The following is a 21,370-nucleotide window of genomic DNA, read 5'->3' as shown; positions in this document are numbered from 1 at the left end:
CGATCGAAAATGAGAGAAAAACCGAGGGAGATGGGAAATAAGGAGAAATCGAGTAACGCGACACGAAGAAGACGAAGAAGAAGAGAAAACGCGACCGCGGATGAATGAACGTTGAAACGCGAGTAATGGAAGCGGACGTCGAGGGCGACGTTTTACCGCGCGTAGATTTTGTTGTCTCGCTTTTAAGAGCGCACGTACGTGATGTACTGTTCTTTTTCTTTTTATCTTGGCGAATTCGCGTGGACCGTGTTCGCTACTGGCTCCTGCCCGAGTATTATAGATCAATTTCGAGCTGACAGCTTGTGTACGTTATTCTCGCGCTCGTAGAAGTCGCATTTGCCCTACACAAAGACGTCTAGCCCGTTTCTCTCTGTCTCTTTTTATAATACGGATACGCGCACGCACACACACACACTCTGTTGTACGATACATAGATATTGTTGTGTCGTGTACCTTCTACACGAGTAGAAAATTGCGACTCCATTGTTATATTTCATACCTAAAGAATTTTCCATTGGCTTCGTTGTCGGTATATTTCAACGAGTTTCGATCAAATATCGAACGGCCTCGCGTAACGACGTTCCCTTCTTGTATACTTTATCCTTCCATGTCTTTTTATTTTCGTAGAGGGGGGGAGGCGGAAGACTTACTACGAATCCTTACGTGAATGAGATTGAATTTTTCTTCTTTTTCTCCTTTCGAGTTTTCCTGCATGCTGTAACGATCGTGATTTTTTTGAGTCTACCTGAATAAAAGATATCTTGTGGCTGTTGTGTTGTATAGAAAATAGAAGTATTGGAAAGAAGGAAGTAATTCGTGAAAAAAAAAGGAAAGAAAGAAGACGACTATGTTTCCGTTTAGTAATTTAAGATTGAAATTGTGAAGATTTGTGCTGATTCGTTAAAGAAAAACGTTAACATTTTGCTCGATTCATTTTGTTGAAGAGTGCAAAAGAGAAAAGCACGCGGCCCGTTAGAAAAACGCAATGCCGAGCACGCGTATTTATCGTTCGCGAGGCAGAAATATTTGCAAGATTCGTGACTCTAAGTGGTTCGCGCAAAGTCGCGAGCAATAGCACCGGTAATAAGTCGTGAAGTTTCCAACGCAGCTACGACGAAGCCCTGCGGAAGAGGGGCGAAAGGTTTTGACTTGGGAGCGCCGCGTGTTTGTCGAGCCGTTCTTTCGGTCGGCGTGACTCTCCTTCTCTCTCTCTCTCTCTCTCTCTCGCTTCCGTTGTAATGTAAATTCTTGGAGAATTGCGGCGGCGCGCAAATTGCCGCGATAACAACTTCCCGAGACTCGACGAACGACGAAGACGACGTTGACGTTGAATTAGAAAGCGTCCTTGTGTGTGTGTGTGTGTGTGTGTGTGTGTGCAATCCTTCTCATCCTTGGATACGAGAATATTTCAATTATTTCAAGTAATCAATTGTTAAATATGAAAAAAACAGAGGTATTCTCCCTGCTATACCAACAAGTATAATTTTAAGCTACGAGCTCATCTCTTTTTATCCGAGATAATTCGAATTTTTCTTTAGATCTCTGTTATATCATTTTATATTTAAATAAACTGTACTGCAAATATCAGTCTTGTAATATTCTAATGTCTATTCCGTTATTCTCTTCTCAAGTTTAACGACCATTTCGGTCTATTATAATTCTAAGATGAGACTATAGATCGATCCAAGATCTCCTATACGAAATGTAAACGTAGTTTCGTGCAAGGATCTTTCGTGATTCGACGTTATGCTTCCTGAATATGTTTCCTATCTACGATTCAACGACGAAGAGAGATACAGTTGTCGAGGAATCTCCTTTAAGATCTTCGTTTCGTTATCGATTCTCGAGTTAGTATCTAGTAGCAGCTATCGAACGTTCTCTTTGAATTTCGAAAAGCACGACTGAATTCATATTTGAACTTGCCGTTCCACAATGAATGATTTATTTATTTCTGTTTAGGATTACAATAAGATACGAGCGTTACAATTATATTTCCGATATTCTACCAAATCAAAATTGAAAATTATTGTACAATAGGAAATAGATTTTAGGAAATATATACATATGTGGGATGCCAAATACTTTAAATAGGCATTCGTGAAGAGATTGGACGGTGGGCCCTGGATAGCTCAATGGATAAAGAGCAAGTCGCCCGGAAAGCGGAAGATCCGTGTTTCGAGTCCCCGGTCCCAAGTATAGTCAGTCCAACGGCCCAATTTTTTCACGAATCCTATATTATATGTGTAGGAAAGATTGGAAAAAATATTTAGTATTCGTTTGGACGTTGACGCATGTATTTTGGGGGGAGGGAATCGATTGGAAAACAAGACATGTGTGTGCGTACGCGTAAAAGTTGATGAACACGAGCGTACACGCGGTATGGATTAGCAACCGAGAGAGAGAGAGAGAGAGAGAGAGAGAGAGAGAGAGAGAGAGAGAGAGAGAGAGAGAGAGAGAGACAGAGAGTAGTAGTAATAACCGAGGATCTCGACGAGTGCTGTAATATTTTCCAATCTTATCGACGGTCGACGTCAGGTGTTGAATAATGTTGAATAATGGTAACCGACGAAGAGCCCCGAGCGTATATTATTCCGAGGTAAATTACCGAGGCGCAAGTATAATTAGAATCTGATACGTTCGGCCCAGAGATCACGAGGTAGTTATCGTAAATTTTCCTACGTACGTTCGGATTTTACGAAGTGCATATAGTACGTAGAAAGTTTTATCTCTCGACATTCGTATTACATATTCCTTTTGCGTACCTACCGCGCGAGTCAAAGAACCTTCTTCTTCAATGAAATTCATTATAAATAATGATCTTTCGTTTTATTACTATAATTGGATTTTTATCCAATTAACACCAGTCTTAATTATATTTAATTATACAAATTCTAACAAAATGTGTTTAACCGTTATAATATGTTACTTAAAATAAATAAAGAAAATTCGAAAGGGAACAATACTCTGCTACGATTTTATTCAATTTATTTTTACGTTTAACTTAATGAGAATATATATTCTCTATTATTATATATGTATTATATGCACATTATTTAGATACGCAAAGTGTTATCGTTCGTCTAAACGTCTTTAAAATTCGTCGACGTTCGTTGAACGTGTAATAAATCAATCCATCGTATATTTGCGCTTATCTTGAAAAACTCTGATCGAACGAAGCGACATAGAACGCAAAAAGGATATTTCAATTTCTACCGAGGACGATCGCATCCAATTTTTGTACTGTCAAAAAAAGAATTTCGGAACAAGTTACCGGTATGAAACATCAAGGACAAAACGTTACATCTACTGTATGCGTTTCGGTCTGTGAAATGCAATATGACTAAAACAATATAAATATTCGTTACCTCCGACGATGAGTTTGGACTATGGTTGCTAGAAATACGAGCGTAAAAGTACGCTGCGTGCGAATGCTAGATAGTACGTTTGCGTTACGCACTAGACGTGCGCGGCAAGACAGCATCACGCTTTAAGAGTAATGGAAAGTTACGTACATTTCCCTTGTTTGAAAAACGTAACGCGTATTGTTGTCTACCAAAAAAGATGAAAAAATATATCGGAAGGGAGCGATAGAGAGCGAGCGGATTCGTTGCCTTGTGAAAATATAGATGGTACATACGTTACCGTTAAAATATCAGAGATAAACCAGAACTACGTATTTTTACTAATTATAAGTAATAACGAGAAGTAAAACAAGAAAAAAAGGTTTATCAAGAAAGAAAAAAGGCCTACGTCGATTAGTAACTTCGATAGAATGATTATGAAAATGGTTTGGAAAGGATCGATCTGAAGGAAGAAAGAAACTCGTAAAGCTTGAATGACGAACGGCACGTGGTTTGAAAACGCAATTAACCGTAGGATCGACGAGGTACAATACTTTTTTTCCCCAAACGAAAAGCACCCACCCTTTCTTGTATATATTCTCTGACAAAGTGGAAAAGAGGGTGGAACCGAATTATTGCGCATCGAACGATTATCGATACGAAGCGAAGCGAAACGATAAAAAGCGAGGGCCGATAACTGTCCAACGAGCGTTAAATTATTATGCAGGATCACGTGTTAAGTTTACTACAAATCCTCGTGGTATGATGAAAATCAGAGAGAGAGAGAGAGAGAGAGAGAGAGACAGAGAGAGACAGAGACAGACAAATGCAGATAGAGAAGCTCTAATTTTCCGCTCGAAACGTTCATCCCGAATTAACCGTGTCGCTGGTTCACGCGAGCGAATAATAATGTCGTGACACGACGCATCAGGTTACTCGATTCTGGAATTAACTTATCTGTATGTTGATACACACCTGAGAGAGCGAACACGCGAGGGAAGCACGTGCTGCTTGTCTCGAAAGCACTGCTCGTGATGAAAGTATATACACGAGATAGTATGATTTGAAAATGGATGGACGTCGTTGTGGTCCGAGCGAGCGAGAGAGGAGAGAGAGGAGAGGAGAGGAGAGGAGAGGAGAGGATAATGCGGACGATGTTGCTGAAACACTCTGGACGTCCTTTCAACGTTACCTAGCTTACTACACTCGAATACATACATACATACAATATATACCTACATTGTATTTATCCTACTCGCAACGTTGGACGTTCGCGTTTAAAACGGGACGCGATAACTACGATACTTATTACGTACATTTCCTCTCCTATTTCGTTCATCCCTTTTTATTTCTATCTTTTCTCTTTTTCATTTATTCTTTGAAACGTACGATCCGAACGATTCAACGACTTAAATGTAAAACGCGATACATACCGTACGGTTGTTCTCTCCGATGAATTATTCAAGATGGAATTTTCGATGAGAATTTTTAATCGAATACGTTAGCGGGACGGAAACGATGTTGAATTCGGTGACCGCAAAACTAAGGAGGAGGATCTGGAAAAGACGCTTCTCCTACTTTCGTGTCATTAACTTTTCATCGTTGTTACGCACAAAGAGGAGACAGAACTTGAGAGAGAGAGAGAGAAGGAGAAGGAGAAGGGCGTTAGGCTAAGCATGAATTATGAACGCATTACGGTTGGAATACGGTTGGGATACAAATTGATTTATGGTCCTGGCGTCGCGGCGCGCATATCTAATATCCCTTGGTGATATTCTTCGGCTCTAGGGCAAAGGGGCGGGTCAGGGAATACGATTAATCTGCATACTGGATTCTGCGGCAGATTCGCTAATAACGCTTTTATGATATTCCGGCGTGAACTTTCCGGCTCCGTGTCGCCGATAGGAGGAGGAAGAGGCGGAGGAGGAGGAACCCTGACGCAACTTTGATGCAACACTGACGATTGTTTTCCAAGACGTTTCGAATATCTATCTATTTTTTCTATTTTATCATATTACGATTATATTTTTCTTTCCCGTACGCGCGTATGTAGGTTGTAACCCATTGTACTAGATATCGGGTAGAGGGAGAGTGGACAATTGAATAAAAATAAATTGAATGAACAACTAGGAGCGTATAAAACGCGTTGAGAGATTTTTTCGTGTCTTTTAACGTTGTTTAACGGCTGCTATTGATCGTTCGTTGAAATATTCGATCAAGCGTCGGGGCCCTTCGTTGAACAGAATTGAACATTTCGATAAGAGAGCCCTAATGATAAAGTCGAGCGCTTCGGAGTGGTACGACGTGGTGGTACGACTGCGATATCGATTAATCAATCCAAATATCTAACTATTTCAGCGAATTTTGTTGAATTCTCTTCCCTTTCCTTCGGTGCAATCCCTTTTAGCATTTGTTCGAGAGCCGCAGCACCCTCGGCCACCATCTGCCTCCCTTAACTATGGAACGCATTCTGGACGCGATTCGCATGTTAATTACGCGCCTATTTAATTGCAACGGCGATCATTACCAACCGAAATGCCTGCCAATGCAGTTATCCTAAGCATAATGCCATCGGTACGCCGCGATCGAACCAACTCATCGGAATATTTTACCTGCATGCCGAGAGAAAATGAGTTCAACAATAAAGTACAAAGGTAGAAAAATCCAATAAATATTATAAATGGAAGAAAGAAAAAGGAGCATCCTTCTTACTGAAGCATTACCTAGGTGAACACAAACGTATATACTTATTTGTAATCTCCTTCTTTGCTTGAAATTGTTCGATATTAAACCTTTCTTCTCTCGCATTCGTACGGCGCATCGCTAAAACGGATTACGACGAGCTTTTTCTACAAACGCAAGATAGAGAGGACTCTCAATGCCCTCCTCGTCGTCGAGGCTAAAACACAATATTAAACGAAATGTACAAACTTGCGAAAGGTGATCCTTAAGGGAGTTGTTCTTAAGCGAGTTCTTAAGCACTCCTGTATTGTAATTAAAATCGGTCCGGTTACAATCTACGCTCTATTTGCAATCCTACATTATATTATATAATTGGAAAAAAAACGATAAATATACATATAAATAAATATGTCAGAGAGAGAGAGAGAGAGAGAGAGGAGAGTTAAAGTTTGCGATCTATCGGGAATTAAGAAAACGCGAAAGTATCGGACTTTGCAATCTCTTCGGCAATTTGCTACGCGAAAACAGAATTAATCAGTTATCGATCCGTCCCGAAGAGAAAAGTCTTTCTTTTCGCTGCGGGTGGAGAGCCCTATGGTTGCCTACACGCCCAAGGGAAAGTACAAGGTAAAGAGAGAGAGAGAGAGAGAGAAAAGGAGAGAAAGAACAAGAGGAGGAAGACTTTGAAAAAAAAGAGGATAGAGATACACGTGACAGAAATGACAAAAAAGGTAATCCTGCCTGACTGAGGCTCGGTCGGACACATGGGAGAAAGAAAAAGATGAAGAGAGAGAGGGAGAGGGAGAGAGAGAGAGAGAGAGAGAGAGAAGGAGAAGGAAAAAGACACGAACTCAGAGCCATTGACTTCGAAGACCCTGTTTTCTTCCTTCGCCCTTCTTCATCCCTACTGTCCGATGATTACATCCAGGTCCACTCTATGTTCCCTCTGGTCATCTTTTTCTTCTTTTTCTCTTTTTTCTCTTTCATTCTTTCTTTCTCACTTTTTCCCAACCCTAACCCATTGGCGAGAGGAGGAAAGAGTTCCACGCGTGGTAACTTCAGAGAATAATGTAATTTCTTTCCTCGTCGTTTCGCGAGCCGATTAAAGCGTTGGATTTATCGAAGATTACGTCGGGGAACGAACAAATTATGAACCCTATTGATTAACAGTAGAACGCAGACGACTCCTTCCTCCCTCTCTCTTTCTCTCTCTCTCTCTCTCTCTCTCTCTCTCTCTCTCTATTTCTTTTTTCTTTATTTTCTCTTCTTTCGTTCTGTACGACGACGAGGAGAGTTAATCCGCCAGGGATATACCTCGAAAGCGACCCCTTTTATCGAGGTCTGTCGTTTTATTTTTTCCTATTTCTTATTCCCTCGAATATACCTCACAATAAAATTATACTCTTGTCTCGTTAACTCGATTATATCCGTCTATCTTTTTACCTTCTCATTTCTATCTTGTGGATACGATATTTTTCTATAATATTTCCATAATTTCTATTTTCTATAAAATTTCCAAAGATTATTATTTAAAAAGAGTAAAAGTATCCTATCCTGTTAGAAGAATCTACGTAGATACAAAGAGAATCGTCGCAAAAATATCTCATTCATCGTCAACGAGATCATAATACTTGCATTTTCCGTATGTGTAGACTGTGATGTGTGTACTCGTGTGTTAGTAAAGGTACGGGAGTGTAAAGAGCATCGTCGTGCTCCTCGTAAAAGAAAAGCTTCCATCGTCGAACACTCAATCTTGTTTTTTTATTTTTCGCTTGGAAAAAGTTTCAAGTCCGTTCGTTGTTTTTTGGCATTTGGTTTTTTTTGTTTGTTTGTCCGTCTCTCGATCGAAATATCGACAAGTCAAGGCTCTTTTTTTCTCTGGATCATCCTTTCCGAATGGAAAACCCGAGCCCGATTCTGCTCTCTACATTCGGCAAAGGCTGATAACCTTAATGGTCTTTCATAATTGTCTTCGTCGACGGTAGCACGAGATGGGAGAAACGGACTGCGAGAGAGAAAGAGAGGAAAACAAGGTTGGTAGTCCTGGCTAGCTCGGATTTTGGCACGATGCATTGGTCAGTTAAGGGAATGCACTTTACGCTACATGCGTTGGCAAGAGGACAAAGCTACTACTCCCTTTCCTCTCTCTCTCTCTCTCTCTCTCTCTATCTCTCTCTGTAGCAACGGCAATTACCTTTCTCTATCCTAATTTGAAATTCTTTAACTCTGCTTGGATACGTTTAGGCAAAAAGAAAAATACGCATGGTTTGGTTACATCAAATAAAAAAACAAATTTGTGTATGCTTGGGGAAATGAAAAGAGACGGGAGATGGAAATAGAGAAATAAATTGTTCTTGTTCTAATGTTAATCGAATTATTATTTTGTTTTTAATATTCGACATGCACGATGCTGATAATCGTTTGCGTTAGACTTCATTGAAGAAAACAAATATCGTTGTGATTAATATAAATAGGAGATATTGAAAGTATATGCTCTTTTAATTGGTCCGAATTATTTTGGAAATGTTGGCAAATGATGGCTCAAGTTTGGTACCGTGATTTCGTTACGCAAGAGGAAAAGTGAAGCAACGTTGTTGCGTCGGTCAATTAAGAATGAAACGTTAAAGGGTTTGATCGGTCTTTGATCCGTCTTTGGTCTCTCGATTAAATATCGAGTTCGTGTTGTTAATTGAACGAACGTTTGCGTTAAAAAGAAAACGTAAAACGAGAAGCGTAAACGAAAAGAAAGAAAAGAGAGAGAAAACAAAAGAGAAATATTATATAAAAAGGAAAGAAAATTGATAAAGCAAACAAAAAGCGAAACTGAATTCGAGGTTTGTCTTCATCCGAAAGGTTGAAGAAAAATACAGAATAAAATAATATAAACGCGTAAGAGTTGAAAAAAAGGATTCTCTCGGTTATGTTTGTATCGGATGGGTTGAAATAAACTCACCGAACGGAGGATTCGTGTTTTCCGGGACTTTGCCTCGTTAGACAGCAATTTTTATTGACAACTCGAGGATTTTTACAGTTAGGCGTAACAGTGGCGGTCGACGTTTCACCGTTTACGTCCCTCTCATCCACCCTTCTCTCCATCCCTTTACAATTTGCTATACTCGTTTTTGCCCGAAATGTTTCGTCTCCCATGGGTGTACGTGGTGTATCCAGTGTTACAATTTGTTGTACTTTTTACGGTTTCTCCTCGAATCTCACCCTACTCGCCTTTCAAACGTTTCCTTTTTTTTTTTTTTTTTGTTTTTACCATGTCCCAGCAAGTGTCGCATATAGGGCATTGCGGATACTCTTTTTCTTTTATGCGTTCACTCCGATTCCTGGTATTTCCCTTGTTATCGTTAGAAAAACCGTTCGACAGTTTCAGAGAGAAACGTGCCAATTTTCTCAAACAGCTGTATTCGTCGATTCGAAAACGACGAACATCGAGCAATTTCATGCACGCGAATATTATATCGCGAAAAAAAAATATACAACGAGGGCAATACCACGAGGATCTTTTTAATTAGTCGCAAAGACTGGGAAAAGACACACGTTTCATTTGGTAGTCTGTTTTCGTGGCTACTTTACTTAAAATCGTATTAAAAATGTTAACCGAAAAAGGAAAGAATATCGCAAAGGTATATATATATATATAGAAAGGGGCAAACTGAATTGCGCGAAAAAGAGAGATGGTAGAAGAATTCTAAAAAGCCGTCGAACGGAGTAGAATCAAGGAAAACAGAATCCAAGTATTCCTCGCAGCGTGACGTAGATTAAAAGGTAGAAGCCAATCCAGGGTTGTTCGTTGGCGTTCGATTAATTTCGCGCCACTATCGTTTACAATGCCTCGAGTGAAATTTCGACTTATTAAAAAATTCACGGCACGCCTGTGAGAATGAATTCGCGTGTGTACGCGTGCGAGAGAGAGAGAGAGAGAGAGAGAGAGAGAGAGAGAGAGAGAGAGAGAAGGATCGTATACTTGTATCCTCAACGATAGGATCCTTCTTTCTTCTTTCCAACGCTTTGATCACGGAATCATGCCTTTGTTCTTGGCGGATCCCTTACGCGTATCCCTCTTGTAAATCATTCAAACACCTAGCCGATCCTTTTATGAAACGTTCGCATGGCTCAGAGTCCGATACCGAGCCGGCAAATTAATTTGCATCTTGACAAAGTGATAAAACACCAGCGCGGAATTATTCATGCGTTTTAACATAGCGTAAGAGGGAAAAATAAAAGGATAGGATAGGAAGGTTTTACAAGATTGTTCCTTTCACGTTAGACGGAATTACTTACAAGTTAATGTAAATGTAATCGTGGTATCAAAGTTTCTTATTTTGACTTACATTAACGAGACAAATATAACAAATAAAAAAGGATTGGTACGATATCAGAAAGTGAGTTTGGTCGATTAAATTCGACTTGAAAAAAGAGATAAATAGATGTTTGTTTTTTTTTTATCGGAAGAAAAAGGTTAGCCAAATAACAAGGTGGAAATAGACGGTATCGAAATACGCCCCGGGCACGTTCGATGTAACTGCCGTTTTATCGAGCATGCCGAAAGAAATCCGGATGGCGAAGATAACTCGGCAAAAGCCACTTATGAGAAAACTCTACGATGCGTTAAGGTTTTATTGTGTAACTTTGGAATCCGTCGTCGCTCGCCGTTCCGTAATCCGCTCGCGAAGTCGACGAACGAAGAAAAAAGGGGAACGGAAGAATGTGATACGCTTTGGTCCAGCACGTCGTGAAGATTTAACGAAGGCTTAACGAGTCCTGTCCCGACTCGAACGAACCACCCAACGTCCCGCTGTGTCCTCTCGGATTCCACTTCCTTCCTTTCCTTCTTTTTTTATTCTTTTTTTTTCTTCTTCTTCTTCTTCTTCTTCTTCTTCTTCTTTTAATTCATCGCGTTACTCTTGAAATACCCTTTTTTATTTTAGGAAAATTTCATTAATAATATTCAACAATTTAGCTCGCGCAATATAGAAAATGATTGATTTAATTAAGGAACAAGAGACTAAGGGTAAATTAATAAAATATCATTTTGTATAATTAATGTTTATACAATTTATAATTATAATTATTACGAAAAGAGTAGAAAGATTTTTATTTGTTGAATAAAATGAGATATACTTTATATACGGCAGACGCGTTTCGAAATAAAAGTCCCACTGTTTAATTCGTACTTATGAATTCAACGAGATACGATGACTCGGGAAAATGTGATTTTTTGTTTCTTTCTTCGTTTGCAATAAAAAGTAAGCGGTGTTGCTTCCCTCTCGAGATTTACACGACGTCGCACAGGTGAGACTTTGAAAATAATCAACAATCGTTTGTAGATAATCGAAACAAGCCACTCTAAAAATGATAAACGCAAAGAGGACTTTTATTTCTTCTTGTTCTGCAAATCAATCCGCGTTTATCGATAATAATAATTCCGTTATTTTAGTAAAAGCACGATTGTGTTTCGTGACGCGGAATAAACGTGGGAACCTAATTAATTCTATTGTTAAGCGATTAACAAAATCTTTGCATCTATATGCACATCTAATTAACGTCGATACAATTTTTCTCTCAACGAAATAATTTCTTTTATCACCGTTAAGCAAAAAATGTAATAAACATCGTGTATTTTTTGAATACAGACATATATAAATGAAATCAATTATTTAATTTTAATTGATCGTTCGATTAGTTATCCCATAAGTACTTTCATTTTACATACAACGCGCTCGAATTCGCTAAAAATAACGCACGAAATAAAACATACGGAAAAGCAAACACAATTTCAGTAAGCGACAGTTTTATAGTCCCTTTAGATTTTCCTTCAATTTTTCTTTACATTCTTTCATTCTCTCTCTCTCTCTCTCTCTCTCTCTCTCTCTCTCTCTCTCTCTCTCTCTCTCTCACACTCGACAAACTGCACATGCAATTTCTTTGGAATATCGATCGTAACGATGGAATATCGACTGAAATTCTCATAGAAATTGAATGAAAGTTAGGACGAATAAATATCTAGGATTCCATCAAGATTTCGTCGTATTAAAGAGCCGCAAGAAAAAAAAAGAAATAGAAGAAAAAGCTTATAAAAATTGTCAAAACGTATAATATTTCATTTTTGTAACGTCATCTCTCGTTCTTTCAGTTTTCGACTGGTTTAGTTTGTTCGTTCGGTCTTCCAAGTTGAAAAATGTTGAAAGAAGTTGGAATAGGTCGAACGAATTATACTCAAACGAGATAGAGAGATATCGGATAAACGTCGTAGAAAAGTACATTAAGTCGAGAGGGTCGATATAGAATCAAGAATATCCAGGATTATCTGAAAGATCTTCTTTTTTGTCAAGTACGCATTTGCATTTCCTTCGAGTCTAGCTCGTGCCGGTACAAAATGGAACAACGATATTGATTTTCGCGTAAAGATTTTCGCGTAAAGATTTTCCCGTTAAGATTTTCCCGTGCGAGGAAAGAAAAAATAATGTCGTTTGTATAACGAGGATACATAGAAATCCGATTGGATTCTCTCTCGATCTGTACGCGATGATGAACGACTTCCTTCCTCGATTTCGTGCGTTTACCTACGGTACGTATACTCGTGGTGCTCCTAGAAATTGTATTGCTCGATAAGTATTTTAACTTCTATTGGATATTTCGAAAAAAAAAAAAAAAACAAAAAAAAAAGAGTCTAGGACAATATCGGAATACGATGCAAGAGAGAAAAACAATCGATGTTGGTAAAATCCAAAAGGGAAGATAAGTGGGGGAAAGTAGAAAGAAATGATGAGAAAATGGTTTGGAAAGTAAATCGAAGAAAGAAGAGAATCAAAAGAAAAGGGAAGAAAGATAAAGTGGCAGGAGAAAAGTCGAATAAAAGCATAGAATTTGTCGTCGTTTTATTTTGTCGATCAGTCAAGACGTGCTATGCGTTATGGGAACGATGGCAGTAAGAGGTCGTCGAGGGTGTTGGTGGCGGTTAAATGGAATATTGAAATAATCCGAAAGGAGAGGACTTAAAAAGAAATCATTTTGACGAGCAACGTCGTGTCTTTTCATTCCAGTCGGAAAGGACGTAAAAAGCTCTCTCGATCTTCTGTGGAGCTTAGGTACGAGCTTAGGGCCGAGCTTAGGGCCGAGAACGAGCCAGCACCTTACACGCACGAGTTGCCTGAGCCGCAATCAATAAGAAGCCGGAATTGCTATGGCGATTGGTTAGAAGGGAAATGTTGAACGAGGAGGATTCTGCATCCATCATCGACGCGTAAATAGGACAGGAAGGAAAAAGAAGAGAAAAAGAGAAGGAAGAATAAACGAGTATCCGGCTTCGTTGCTTAGGGTAACGATGACACGATGAAAAGAGAAAGATGGAGAAGATATTCGATATCGTGGAAAAGACTCCTGAGACCTTCGACGCGTTCGTAACAAGAAGAATATTTTTCAAAGGCTTCGCAGTGTCACATTTTGTCCTTTCCATTAGTTTTCCGAAGAGGAGACAAGGCGTGAGAGAAAATTCAATGCGAGGTGTAAACTTGGCGAGTAGCTTTGTTTATCCATCGATATATTGTAATAGAATTCAAATTGGAATACGACGATGAAATGTCAAAGAAGCTACCTATCGAACGAGGTGTCAAATAAAGGTAATCAAATAACTATACAAAAAAGAAGAATCTAATTGATTTCGTGGAAAAACAAGGAGGGAGAAAAGATTTAGCGTTACTCACCGGTGACCTTAATGTGATAGGGTAACTGAGCTCGCCACGTGTCCTGCATTTTTCGATCGGGCGCAACGCATCTGTACTCTCCTGCTTCCTGGTAGACGACTCGGTTCAAGAAAAGACGTCCTGGTCCACCGACTGGATCCATTCCAGGTCCGTGACCCCAGCATCCGCCGTCGCATTCGAGAGTCACCGCTCCGCCGATCTGCACCTCCTTCCTCCTCGAATCGGTAGCTTCTCCGTTCAGGGCTTCTGCCTCGGTCTCGATATCTGAATCATCTAAATGCCATTGATTTAAATCTCTCGACGAGCGGCGAAGAACGTTGCATTAGAAATAGAGGAGGTTAACCTATGGAAAACCTATCCTCGAGGATGGTTCGCCAAAGTAAAATACATACATACTGCATACTCTTTTAAAAAATTACTGCGCGTTTCTCTTTCTCTCTTTTGGTCGAATAAGAAAATAAGAAAAAGAAATAAAGAAGGAAGAGTCCATGGAAAAGCTTAGGAAGAAAAAGTTTTCGCATAGCAGCCAAGGTCCAAATCCTATTCCGTCAGTGACGGTGAAATACACTTTGAGTGTCGACAACGGACCGCCATTCTCATCGATATCAACGCTATCCTGCGGCATCAGGAACCAACCGCACGTACGGAGGATAAACTCGGAGCAATGGTTTTGCCCGATTCCTCCTCCTTCCCCATAGCGTGCCGAGTATCCTTTCTATAGGACGCGGCCGCGACTCTAAAACACCACGCCTTGCCCACCTCCTTTTCCGATTCTACCTACTACAGAATTATACGACTGCGATCGTTTGCTCTTCAGCTAACGCTGTGTCCACACAACTACGAATCGAGGGGAACGGAGAGAAATCAGCTAGCTCTCTCGCTGCTTGAGAATTGGAGCCGAGTTGGTACGTTGGAATTCGCTCGAGACGATGAAATAAGAAAAATGAGAAAATACTACTATTCCGGGATGTGGGAGTGTAAAGAGTCCTTTGAGTTAGCAAGCTGATCCTCTGGCTCATCCTATAGCAAAACAAAGGGATCAAAGTACTCTGACTGAGACGATAGGAGCTATCCTAACTTACCCCTTCCATTCTTCTTCTACGTTTCTCCAGCCCTTACAACTCGTTTGTCTTGCAGTTTGTACAGAATTTTATGGCAAACACGCTCTAGTGTCGCTTTAAACAAGCAGAAATGAAGTAAAAGGCAGACACGAGAAGGAGGAAAGAACCGAAGAAAGGAATTTGACTTAACTAGTTTCACGATTGTCTGCGAAATACTTTGACAACGTTTCGCAGTCATTTTCTCTTCCTATGTGAATTTCTCTCTCGTGAAGAAAAATGACATAGAGGTGAAATAGAGGTGAAATAGAGGTGAAATAGAGATGATAGGAAGAAATATCCCATCGTCGTTAGAACAAATCTAGTTAAGTTGCGATCGTTATTGTCGTACTTCCTCGTCCTTTATCCTTCTCGAAATCGCACGTGATTCGAAATTTAAGCCGAAAGCGCGTATCATAGTAACTTAATCCATGGATAAGTAATCCACGAGGAGATCCGTATGGGACAGAGTTATCCATGTAATCGATAATTCCCATCGTGGAGTAGCAGTTAGTTTACAGGCACTCGCGAACCATCCAAATTGCGTAGAGATTAGCTACTCGGAAACCCGTATCCCGGATCGTCGGCCGAGGAAACACAGACGAGAGTGGAACGTACCATGGATATAGAACTAGAGAGAGAGAGAGAGAGAGAGAGAGAAAAGAGGAATGAGAAGGTTGGGAAATGCAGAGGCTGGAAGAGCTTTGAGATGCAAGGGTCGCGTTCTAGTTATAACGAGACTGGTTCGGGACCAGGTAGGAAATTTGCAAATTTTCACGACGAGGCACGGATAATTTCCGGTTACCTCGGTGGTTTCCACCCTTGACAAATGACTGTGGTTTCCGGTTATCGGTCGACGCGACGACCACCTTCGCATTTCGAATCAACGAAAATCTATTCGAGAATTGGAATAGCCAAATACGAAATAAAAGTTATGACGAGACGAAATGAAATTCTAATAGACGATCCTTTTCTACGTCTATCTACCAAGGATCTAAGATCTTAACCTCTTTTATGAGTTATTGTACAACAGCCATCGAGCTACTATAGAAAATAATCGTGCCATCGCATCTTTCGTTCGAGCGTGCAACAACTCCTACAATCGAGGTTTTCTGATTTTTCTTCGTACAACGCTCGAAGATCCGAACGATATTTCGAAATAACGGTATCTCGACATATTTACGAGCTTTCTCATGAAATACGACGTTCCAGAGAGAGAACCGACGACGCGAAGATCTTGAATTCGTTCGCAAGCTATTTTTCCGAAAAATATCTAAGAATTTGAAGGTGCCGATGTTGACGCTTTCCTACTATTCATGCCGTTGCTACGCATATCCTGTTGGGCCCGTTAACTAAAACGCTCATTCTATCCTTCCGGTGGACAAAGCAAAAATGTTTGAAGATAATTTGTGGTGAATTTGGTGTATTGACAAAGAAAGTATCGTATTATTATAGAATCAATATTTGATAGGTCAAATAAAAATAGATAACAATTTGGTCTTTCCCTTTTATTTCTCGGAGGTTAATTCCTGATTTGCATCAAATTATACATACGTATACTCGAATCGCCTCGTTGAAGACAACTTACTACCTCTCCAATTATCGCTACACACTACGAATTGCTTTCCATACGTTCCTATCTCCGCGAGAGCTTACTGGTCACTAATAAGCGAAGAGAAGCCGATAATACGAGAGCCGTACGTTCGGGGATTAAAGTATTTCGAGCAGTAGTAGTAGACGTAGTTATCGAGGGGTTAATAGATAATTCCTCCTCCTTCGATAGCATACGGAACATACGATGTACATTGGTGGCGGTGATGGTGGTGGTGCAGTCGTTGTGGTGGTACAGTCGTTGTGGTGGTACAGTCGTTGTGGTGGTACAGTCGTGAAATGACGATGCAAATGACGAGATGAGCTTGCAACGTGAATAGATATTCACGTTTCATCGAGTACTGGGGACGAGCTTGATGTAACCATTTAACGAGACTTTGGTTCTCTCCCAACTCCCCTATTTCAAGCTGCGTTGATGATCGATCGATTAATTCTATGATACAGTAACGTTTTACTCACAGCGAACGTTGAGGAAATAACCGATGCTGGTGAAAATCCCGAGCATGTGCCGAGTATAACATTTGTACCAGCCGCTCTCGGCACGAGTGATTTTTGTGAAGTTCAACCATCCGTCATCGCTCTGCTCGACGGGAAGTAGTCCATTGTCTGAAACACGAGTGAAAACCTTCTCAATACAGGGACGAATTATAGACCTATGTATAATCCAACCGTGGTCCAAAGATTTACACGTAAACGCGTAGATGATTTTTTTTCCCTCCCTATGTCTGCTATTCCTCTCGAAGAAAATCTTTTTCTTCTATTCCCTAACGACACTCTAATGACGCTTTTTTTCAAAGTTCAATCAGAAATGATGTTATTCGCATCAACGTTTCGCCGATCTTATCATTTGCCAACAAACACTCAATCCAATAATCTACTCGAATCGAATAAATGGAATTGACGTTATCGCTCCTCTCAATATCCTATAAAATATTAAAGTGTATGTTATTAAATATATTATTATCTCTCTCATAATGTATATAGCTTGATAAAATTAATCAAATCTGTTGATATTAATATTACGCGATATATCGTACAATATTTAGAAACGTTTCACCCCGGCTTTACTAAATATTATTTAATATCTGCTCCACCAGACTCTCGAATGCACATCGCGCGTGCTCGTGCTCTTATGAATTATTTTCTAATAATAAGTCCTTCCCAAAATAGGTCGGAAATGGCCAGTAATGCATGTTCTATGACTTAATAATTTAAACAATTCTATTAATTTTTTAATCTTCTCTGTAAAAATAAAAAGATAGATTATTTTTTCAATTTGTGAAACATCTTAAATTATGTTTAATGGTTCCTTCAAATTTTATAACGAATCTGGTTGTTAATTTAGAAAGTGGCCTAACTCCATTCTCGTTAAGAAAACGCATATTATTCACTTAATAATTGTCATTATTTTAATAGGAACTGTAAATTGAACACCTTTAGATACACTTAAGCAGCATAACTCATTGGTATTCTGTACGTATATTTTTAATTGCATTGAAACACAAAACCTTAAATATCTGAATTTAAGTATAAATGGACTTAGGCCACTTTCAAAATAAACGTCTCACATATTGCAACACGTAAAATCAATCAAAAGAATTATAAAAGATTTACGAAGAGAACGACGAGGAGGATAATAGAAAATATAGAAAACTCAGAAATGGAAAATAAAAAGTTTCGACAATAGTTACGATGCTCTATAGCAGAAAGATTTAAATCTTTTCGTACACGAGGACTTTATGAATTCGCTGGTACCGTTCCAATATATATATGATGGTGCCTTAGAATGAACAACGATTCGGGAGTGGATAGAGGTTCCTACCCCTTGGGCGGTTTCGCACAGCTGACGCTCCCGTACGTTTCTCGCGAAATGTCCCTCGACCAAACGTATCATCCCTGACAAATCGTTCGGCCGAACAGTGATAAATTTTTGTCTTCGTTCGAACTGACAGGGTGCTTTATGACACGAATATTACATCGTGATTTTACGTTATCCCTTTCCTACCGCCCTTTGCCAGATCATCGAATTCCTATGATGTTCCATTGTTCCTATTACTTCCTCTTCCTATTGCATCGTTTGCTTATTAGAAATCCACGTTAATTAATATCATAAATATACATATATATATATTTCAATTTTTATTCCAACGAAAAAATTCATTTCATTTATATTATATACGCACATACGTTCGTAAAATTAGGTTACATTGCTTTTGAAGTGATTCTCGAAAGAGAGAGAGAGTCGTTCCTAAATCTTTGAGTGAAATAAATGAAAAAATAATGAAACGTATGCCAAGCGAATAAATTTGAATTTCGTTGCGATAACAATACGTACCTTTTAAAAACCATCGCGGACAAATGATACTATCTATATCATTCCCTCTTTCAATTTTGTCAATCTTTATTTTGTTCAATTCCCTTACGTAAGAGGGAACAATTTCCGTCGCGTTATAAATGAACTGGCCATTTCTACAGGCCCCTCACGATTTTTGGTGTAGGAAGTCGAGCAAACATATAAAAATAGTTCGTTTATGATAGAGGGAGGGAACAAGAGAGAGAGAGAGAGAGAGAGAGAGAGAGAGAGAGAGAAAAGAAAGGAGTGGAAAAACATTTACCACGAAGATTGGACGTCCCAGAGTTTATTCAACGGTTCTTCATATTCCCGTCGATCCGTCCGAGAAATTGAAGACCCCAAAATTTTCTCGGGATAGCTTTGGCAAAGAACGCTTTGAAAGGAAACGAACGTGCTGGTTCCTCGGGGCATCTCGATTGGGACGTTTAATAAGAGCAACCGTTCCAAAAAGAATCTGCGATGGAAAGTTCTCTGGCCGATGGTTGCCGGGAAGGGGGGGGGKGGGAGGAGGAGGAGGGCCGCCGACTGGGGGCCGCCGACTGAGGGCCGCCGACTGAGGGCCCCCGACTAGAGGGAAGCAGAAGGACGAATTTATGAAGGAAGAAAGAGAGATGGAAAGAATTACCGAGTGGGAGAGACGAAGCCCGAGGCAGGTACGTGCTTCAAAGGATATTAAAGTATTTTAATTGCAGCGGATTTAGCGGAACGCTCGAAGGATTTGTTCGAAATCGCCCGATTGGTTCTATGAATAGGGATTAAGCTCTGCAACGAGACGACGGGTTCGGGGCAGTTGGGCGAATTCCAAATGTCAGAGGCGGAAGACAGAAATAATTGAATATTTAATAGATAACTCGGCGCTATATCTTCTATGCGTATTGGTACCTGTACGGCTCTCTGTGTATGCGTTTACCGAGAAATCTATATGGACTCTATATAATATGCGCCCTTATACATGTATATATGTATTATATGTATACGTAAACGAACGAGGATGGGAGTCGATTCGGCCGCCATCCGTCATCGCGATAGGATGTCGATTTTTCTGTCGGCCTTGTCTGCTCACTCCGTAGATACCGATTAATTATACATTCGAACGGAACCTGCTACGAAAAAGAAGATATCTTAAATTTGGTTAACCTTCCCTACCACCCCCCCCCCCCCCCCCCCGCCCCCGACATCTTCCTCTCGAAACACACAATGCATTTCAATATTTCAAGAAGAACGAAACTACGAATTAATATAATATGTCAATCTATTCGTTCGAGTCTTATTAAATTTCAATATTTTTTACATCTTATTATGAAAAGCAACCAAAAAAAAATTGAATAAATTTAATTAAGCGCGTCAGTTGATATATAAAACATCGGTTATTAATTTTTTTGACGTGATATATGATACATACAGCATATTTGTTTGTAATGGTATCGAGGTTCCAATGTTTTTCAATATTATTTTTACTAAACTGGTAGACTACGGTTAGTATATTATTTTGCAAATTTTTGCGTATAAAGTAACAGCAATAATTGCACGACCAATTAAAAATTTAACACGACCGACAAAAGTTCATATAAAATAAATGAAAATTTGTATAACGATCCAATATACATACCCATATGTTTAAAGACGAATATCTCAAATATTATTGTAGAATTATAAAGTAATTGAAAAGTGTAAGTATGTAAAGATAAAAAAAACACGTGTCGGAAAGATATTATGTTATTATAATTGATCGTAAAAATAAGAGGTGTAAAAGTAAAGGAAACAGTTGACGCAGGTATTAATTAATTGATTGGAAAAGAAACGATAAAACGATTTGCTGTTTTTCCACGACAATTTTGAAGATTCATTAAAGTGTTATTATACAATAATTTTGGTCTTCTCGTCGAGATCGTCATCCCGTCAACGAGAGCGTGCCGATAACAGCTCGTCCATCATGTTTCTTATCATTCTCTCTAGCGATTGATCCAGGCACGAAATGACGGACCCAGCTGGTCTCAGCATTTTGCGTTAGGGTTTTTCTTACTTAGACGAAACAAATGGAAGTAACACACTTATATATTATAATAGATATATACTATGTCTTCTACGTATCGAAGGGCTTTAACGAGACTAAAAAGAAAAACCGAAAGCGGGAGAATATCGAACGAAAACACATTTTGCATTATCCATGGTTTATCCTCTTTGTTATTTACGTCCATTTATTCTGATGGAAAAATAATCTTACACTTTTAAAAGCACCTTGTCCTTTATTTTTGAAATACGTGTACGTAGATATGCGCATCCTTGTTTTCTAGGCCAACGATTTCACCGAATGTTGAAATGCTAATTATTATTAGTAAAACGCGCTAATGGAATATAAATGTATTTATTGTATAGAAATAAGCTGAACGGAAAAAAAAAAGAATAAAATGAAATAATACGTTTTTACTCCGATTTGATATCAAGTAGCGTTCTAATTCATTGAAATATCCATTAAATCGCAAAGTAAACTACGCTCTAACGTAGATTTGATGCAAATACGTTAAATTCGGGTTTGCTTTTATCTTGTTAAAGCGCACAGCAAGTAAATCGAAG

The 21,370-nt window shown here is 39.3% G+C and overlaps 1 protein-coding gene across 6 annotated transcripts in view; it reads right to left on the bottom strand.

Moving 5' to 3' along the window:
• Positions 1 to 21,370, bottom strand: part of LOC106788244 (roundabout homolog 2) — a 208,369-nt gene that overhangs the window by 29,140 nt on the left and 157,859 nt on the right. For 5 of the 6 annotated variants that reach the window (XM_014751341.1, XM_014751344.1, XM_014751343.1 and 2 more), the window contains 2 exons: positions 16,903 to 17,049; positions 13,736 to 14,008 (listed from right to left, as the gene is read on the bottom strand). In XM_014751341.1, coding sequence (XP_014606827.1) covers positions 13,736 to 14,008; positions 16,903 to 17,049 — 420 coding nt within the window. The remainder of the gene's footprint in view (positions 1 to 13,735; positions 14,009 to 16,902; positions 17,050 to 21,370) is intronic. The other variant, XM_014751346.1, reaches the window with a different exon arrangement.

Source organism: Polistes canadensis, unplaced genomic scaffold, assembly GCF_001313835.1.
Source record: "Polistes canadensis isolate GaletaPanama2010 unplaced genomic scaffold, ASM131383v1 scaffold_130, whole genome shotgun sequence".
Lineage (NCBI taxonomy): Eukaryota > Metazoa > Arthropoda > Insecta > Hymenoptera > Vespidae > Polistes > Polistes canadensis.
Note: the sequence above shows the minus strand (reverse complement) of the source record. Positions and strands in the feature narration are given on the sequence as shown.